The sequence below is a fragment of the Alligator sinensis genome, unplaced genomic scaffold, assembly GCF_000455745.1.
Source record: "Alligator sinensis unplaced genomic scaffold, ASM45574v1 scaffold915_1, whole genome shotgun sequence".
Classification (NCBI taxonomy): Eukaryota; Metazoa; Chordata; order Crocodylia; family Alligatoridae; genus Alligator; species Alligator sinensis.
The window spans coordinates 190790-197902 of NW_005842597.1; the positions used below are offsets into that span (position 1 = coordinate 190790).

Here is a 7113-nt window from a genome sequence, read left to right on the forward strand (position 1 = left end):
CAGTCAGCAGGGGTGGGGGAGCAAGGGGGTCAGGGGAGCTGGCAGGGATCCTCCCATGGTCCTCTCCCCCAGCTCCCCTCCTCCACCCCTAGTACTTACCAGTTTGGAGTCTGGCTACAGCTCCCTGCTGCAGCCACTGGGGACTGCCCAAATCATCAAACCTCTCCAAATGTGTTCCGAAGATTTGGAGAACTTTGAATCGATTCGGACCTTTAAATTGGTCCCCTGCTTCAATTCGGATTCAGAGATTCGGGCACCAAATCGGGCCAAATCTCCTCCGAATCTTATCACCACCCGAAGCTTCGCATAGCCTAGTACTCAGGTCTTCCCCATCACTGTATAGCAGAATTTAGGTACCAAACTTCCTAATGAATGTTATGAATACTAAATCCAGAGCTGTGCACTGAAAAATTAGGCATACTGATGTTCAGCACTGCCACGATTAAATCCTGTAGTGTTTCTGGACCACAGACTTTTCCTGAGTGAGTGAACCAGGAACTATATCCACTAAGAGGAGGTTTTGTGGTGAAAAAGCTTTTGTAACTGGAAATGTGGCCTACTCTCACAGCGTGCATTTGTGGATTGCTCATTCTGCACCCTGCATTGGACGACCTAGTTTGCCATGAGAGAAAAGGCCTATGGCTTTCACTGTAAACTGAACAAATATTAATCAGCTTAATGTTGATCAGCTTAGTGGAGCAGTTGCACCTGAAGGTGAAAAACCAGCTCTGACTGCCCTTCACCTGTACAGCTGTGACTTGCCCCTAGAGGCTTGGTGAGTAAGGGCAGGACTAGGAGCTAGGGGCAGGACCAGCTCGTTGTTCCTGCCAAGCAGAGCAAATGGCTCATTTCTCCCTCCTTCCTTCCTGCCTTCCCTCACTGTGGGGGCCTCAATCTGACCTCCCGCCATAGACTTACCTGGAGGGAACTGCAGGAACTGCTCTTGACACTGCCTGACTACCATATGAATGTGTGTGTGCACACATGCACATGGCACCCCCTGCTTAACTGCTCCCCCCAGCCTCAAGCAGCCCCTTGCAGGCTGGAACTCTGCCAGCCTGCAAGGGGAACCTGCTATTTCCCACTTTTTTCTGTGATTTTCATCATACTTGGTCAACACTGTTGAGTGTCTTTGAGACCCCATTTTTTATCATTGTGACCCCAAGATTGGGAGCCACTTCCCTACAGGTATTCTGCCAAAGTTGAAGTCCTCCAGCTGGGTGGAGGCCAGCTGGGTGGTACCTAAGCTCCACGGGGCCTGATTCTTTTCAGAGTTTCTTTTTATGATCAGGTTTCTTTTTATTTCTTTTTATGATCAGGTCACAAAATCCCTGGACGAGGGTGTCAGGGTGGATGTCGTCTTCCTGGACTTTAAGAAGGCCTTTGACACGGTTTCCCACCACATTCTCTTAAAAAACTTGGTGACTGTGGCATTGATGCCTACACAGTCAGATGGGTGTCAAATTGGCTAGATGGTCGCACCCAGAGAGTGATGGTGAATGGGTCATTTTTGACCTGGAGGGATGTAGGCAGTGAAGTCCCCCAGGGCTTGGTCCTGGGGCCTGTACTGTTCAACATATTTATCAGCAATCTGGATGTGGGTGTGGAAAGCATGCTGTCCACATTCACTGACGACACCAAGTTGTGGGGCGAGGTGGGCATGCTGGAGGGGAGGGACAGAATCCAGCTAGATCTAGACAGGTTACAGAGGTTGGTAGATGAGAATAAGATGGAATTCAACATGGACAAGTGCAAGGTACTGCATGTAGGGAGAAGGAACCAACAACACACTTACAGGCTGGGGAACACCCTTCTTGTCAACATGGTGGATGGTGGCAGAAAGGTATCTTGGAGTTATTGTTGACTTCAGGATGAACATGAGCCACCAATGCGAGGAAGTGGTCAGTAAGGCTTACCGCACCTTGCCGTGCATCTACAGATGACCCCACAGCCTTGTTCAGGTTTTACGATCTCTCCTCCAATGACTTCCTGCCATCACAAGCAGGTCCAGGGAGGTGATCCTTCCCCTCTATGCAGCATTGGTCAGGCCACAGTTGGAGTACTGCATCCAGTTCTGGGTGCCATACTTCAAGAGGGATGGGGCTAGCGTTGAGAGGGTCCAGAGGAGGGTCACTCGCATGGTCAAGGAGCAGCAGGGCAGGCCCTACGAAGAGAGGCTAAAGGGCACGAACCTATACAGAAGGCTGAGAGGGGATCTGGTGGTCGTTTACAAACTCACCAGGGGGGACCAGTGGGAATTGGGGGAAGCTCTGTTCCCCTGGGCACCACCCAGGGTTAGTAGGAATAAGGGCCACAAATTGTTAGAGAGAAGGTTCAGGCCGGGCATCAGGAGGCATTACTTTATAGTTAGGACTGCCAGGGTCTGGAATGGGCTCCCAAGTGAGGTGGTACTCTCTCCTACCTTGGGGGTCTTGAAGAGGAGGCTGGACAGATATTTGGCTGGGGTGATATTATCCCGGCACCCATTCCTGCCTGGGGCAGGGGATCAGACCTGATGATCTGTTTAGGTCCCTTCCGACCCTAAGTACTATGATACTATGAGTTTAGACAGCGCCTGGCTGGCCAGCAGCCCAGGCAGGGATAGTGTGGAGGGGCAAACTGCTGGCCAGCTGGGTGCTGCCTGAGCTCTGAGGAGCCCAATCCTGTTTTTCTTCAGAGTTTGGCCCCGATGCTGCCGCCAGAAGGGCTGCTGGCCAGTTGGGTGCTACCTGAACTCCAAGTGGTCTGATCCTTTTTGGAGTTCAGCCAGCACCTGGCCAGCTGGCAGCTCGAATGGGGGTGGTACAGGGGGTGGGCTTCAGAGAAAAAGGGATTGGGCCCCTCAGAGCTCAAGCAGTGAGCTGGTCCAGGAGGTGGCAGGAGGCACCATGGCTGCCAGGTGCTCCAGTAGGAATGCGGTGCTTGGCTGGGGGAGCAGGATGGAACCATGGGTGGCTCATCCAGGGGGGGGCAGGGGTGTTGTCTCCCCACTGCTGTGCATACTCCTAGGTGAGGGAGGCATGGGGGGGCATGTGCCCCCCCCAGATTTGTGTGTGGGACAGGGGTGTAGGCAGGTCCAGGTTACCTACTGCGGGCTCAGGGCTCCCTGCCCTGTTGCCCTCCTGCCCACTGGGCTGTGGAAGCCCCTCCAGGGAAGGCAGTAGGGCGGGGAGCCCTGAGCCTGCAGTAGGTGGCCTGCATTCTCCCCACCTCCATGGGCTCTGCTCTGGCTGCAGGGAGAGAGGGCATTGATCTTATCTGCATCATTGTGGGGTTGTAAAAATTTCCAATGTTTAAATGGGGTCATGCTGATGAAAAGATTTGGAAGTAGGAGTGGTGGTGGAGTAGGGAGTGGCCACACACAAATGGAATAGGAACACAATTAGGCAGATTAGAGATAAACCTGCCCTGGAGTGGCATAATTTAAAACAGAATATCAAGTGTTTTAAGCCACTTGAAGGTGTTAACATGCAGCCAATCCAGGGGTTAAGAACTACAGAAGCCACCTAAATTTTCCACGTAATATGGCCCTTTAAACAAAGTTGAGCTCTGGATCATGTGGCAGATAATGAAAGATGTTAGGAGCATAAAGGAGAAGAGTAGGGGTAATCATAGATTCCCTCCCATTCCCAACTACAAAGTGGCTTTCTTTTCATGATGCTATTATCTGGGGATGGAGCTAGGTTGAGTTACAGCTGGGTTGCGTTACAGGGGTGATTTCAGTGTTTCAGAACACATCTGTAATTTCTGACATTTTTATCACATCTCCCTCTATGAGTCCCTCCTGACAAATTTCCAACCCTGATGATAGACAACAGACAAGTTCAGTGCTGAAGTTTAAAATCCAAGATATACTTTAGAAGATGGTGAGTTGGATTTAAATCTTTCTGCCATTCATGAAAAAATAAGAATACACTAATGTTAATAATAATTTGGTCTCAAATCCTTCCATTTTGGCTTGGTATTATACATTATTATGAACTATTAGATTGTATAGTGGCTGCATTACACATCTAGTTATATGGTTAGATTGTAAAATGGCTGCTATACACTATACCAAGGATGCTAAATGCATCAATGCCTTCAGATAAGGTTCTTTGGGTAAATGTGATATCTTTTATTAGACCAACTAAATAGTTGAATGCAAATGGCAATGAAGATCAGGGGGATTGTGAGACAATAGGTGCAAGACAGGTAGGTTGCAGGGAGGAAGGGGGGAATGCTGACCTGGTGATAGAATGTAGCAGGTCAATATCAATGCATTCACATGTTCAAAAATGGAATCTCTTAGTAAATGGAATTAAGAACCTCTCTCTGTGATTGAAATCCTATTAGCTTAAAACGTCAAAGTTAATTAGTGCAAAGAATTCCTTAACCCTCAAGCACTTAACTGAAACACAGAAATACTGATCACATTTGAGTTATGACATTTTTTCTCGGCAGAGTACTGCCAATGGGCAAAGTCCTCCTGGAGGACAGTCATGGTGATGCAGAATATCTGCAACACCCACGCTGTTGTGGGGTCCAAGGCTGGCTAGCACAGTCTTAACAAACAACACTAGTCAAAAAGTGAGCATGGCCAGTATACTGGTGAGATACACTGATCAATCTTTCCCTGGGTGCCTCTACTGGCAGTTTCCTTTGGAGACCCAGCTGAAATGTACAGCTATTGCCATCAAGCTGAATCCCCAAGGAGGGCAGAAATGTATACATACTTGACCTTCTGTAGGTGCTTGTATCTCCAGTGAGCCAGGGCCTATGTGAACAATACACACCTCCCCAGAGAGCAGGGGTGAGTTGAGCTCCATGTAAAGAACTGAACTGCTATTCCAGATGGGTTTCCTATGCCTTTCACACTTTTTACAGCCAGCCAATAGAATTAGGTTAATTAAAAAAGATCTTCAGGTATGCAAAGTCACAAAGAAAACGTAGGGGTCTAAATGAAAAAGCACCATATTGCAAACATACCTACAACTGATTAAAATGAGTTATAACACCCAAACAAGGAGGTCAGTAGAACTAAGCCAAAATTGATCCTGGAATCAGGGACTGCTCATGGCAGGAAATGCTGGAAATCGAGGTATAAGGTGTCTTGTAGAACAAATGCAAACAAATAGCAGCACATGTACATGCACTCCCAGAACAACACCCAAATGTCAGCCAAGGATTAAACATAATTTATATAATTTCTGTCACCATGGTAGCTAGGTACATTAAAACCAGAAGACCTAACCACAAATTAAATAAGCTACCTTCAGTTGATGGCACAGACTGCTACTCCTCAAGACATAAATGCTAACCTAACCCTTTGAGACCAATAGAAAGAAGCCAAGAATTTCTAAATGAGATTTTCACTCTTCCTAAGCAGAAAGAAGAAAGATCAGAGCAGGTTAATTCTAATTCAACAAACTACTTTGAGAAATTTGCTTAAGGAACTGAGCCAGAAGGAGGTACATCCATGAGAGAAGACAATTACATTGAAAAATAATACTACCATCTCAGTTAGCTAGTAATATTGCTGGGTCTATTATGAAATTCTCAGCACTCCATTGATTTTCCAGGGGACTTGGATGCAAGTCTTTATTGGAGTTCTGAAGGTTATTCCATGGGATAGATGTTTGTAACAAGGTAAACAGCACATGGCTTTGCATATTTCTCTGGACCTGATCCAACTTTCTTTGACTGTGGTGGCAGCTGGACTGAGACCTTAAAAGAAAACCACAGAGCTATGTGTGCATGCACTATGTACTTTTCCTTTTTGTAATGAAGTCAGATATTACAGCCAAGGGAATGAAAGATGAAAAGAAAATCTGTGACCACAAAGCCTTTCTCAATCTTACATTTGGCTGTAAAGCTACCTTTTATTTTGATATGATTGCATATTATTGATAAGCAGATTTCCTAATTTCCTTGCTGTTTCATGTTATTTTTGTGGACGATCCATCTGAACCAGGCAAAGAAAGCCATTTGACAAGAGCTAATCAGGCATTTTCCAGAAGGCTGGAGGGGTAACATATCTGCACTTTCAGCAGCTTTGGTTCTCTGACTTCACAAGAAGCAGCATGCCTTCAGGGTGCAGGAAAAAAACCTGATTTTCTGAGAACAAGGCTAGCTCCTTTGCTTGGAGAAGAAAATTCAAGAATAGGTACCAATGGGGGTTGTGTGTTACTGCAAAAGAATGCAGTTTGAAAACAGAAAATACAATGCATATACAAAGCCCATTACAAAGAATAAACAGACTAAGGTTCCCATTTCTGGAGTATAGTGATGGCAATTTATTTCCTCCCATTACGCATGGTATTTCTCGGATGCACAGTCAACTGCTGTCTTTGCCAATCTCTTTTGTTTGTTAAAGGGCAATCTTGGTTTTGTTCTGCACCTGCATCATATTTCTGTGTGTCTATTATGCACTTACATGCTGCATGCCATCGTCTTAGGTCTCTTCTTAGCACTACCCTCCTTCTCAGTTCCACATTCTGTTCCATTTAACTACCAGTACACACACGTGTATATAAGACTCTTCTTAATTTAAACAGATCTTTTATGTACCTTGTTAAAATATAGGGATGATCCTGAGGAGATGACCCCACAGCCTTGTTCAGGTTTTACGATCTCTCCTCCAATGACTTCCTGCCATTCAGTCTTCAAACCATTTGGATTCTCAAAATCAGACATTACAGTTGAAGGCAAGGATGTTTCTGGATGACAATCAGTGCCCTGATTTCCTGGATCACACCTAGAGAGAAGCAGAAACATCCTAGTCTTCTAAAGATATGTTATCTTTTCTGTGATGCTATTCACAATTACTTAAGGCAACAAAGCAGCTTTGCTAAATTAGGTGTGAAAGAACCAGACACCCTGACAGCAATTGTTCATATCTTGGCAGGGGGACAGCAGGTAGATAAGTTAAAGTTAGTATTTATGTGGTTCTTTTAGATGACTTAAAAAAAGTAAGGCTTTTATGCTCTCCACGATATTATGGGCCAGATTTGCAAACAAGAATTCATACTTCTGTACATCTTCAGAGCTTGCAATATTCCTATTTTGCAAGACTTAACTCTTGAGTCTGATATCTTTTGAGTTTAACAGATATCAAAGATCCTCTTCCTGCTG

At 45.8% G+C, this 7113-nt stretch overlaps 1 protein-coding gene across 1 annotated transcript in view; it reads right to left on the bottom strand.

Annotated features, from left to right (window-relative positions):
- The window catches only part of RELN (reelin), a 479029-nt gene that overhangs the window by 130915 nt on the left and 341001 nt on the right, over positions 1 to 7113 (bottom strand). The window contains exon 24 of the mRNA XM_025214714.1: positions 6550 to 6736. Within this exon, the coding sequence (XP_025070499.1) occupies positions 6550 to 6736 (187 nt within the window). The remainder of the gene's footprint in view (positions 1 to 6549; positions 6737 to 7113) is intronic.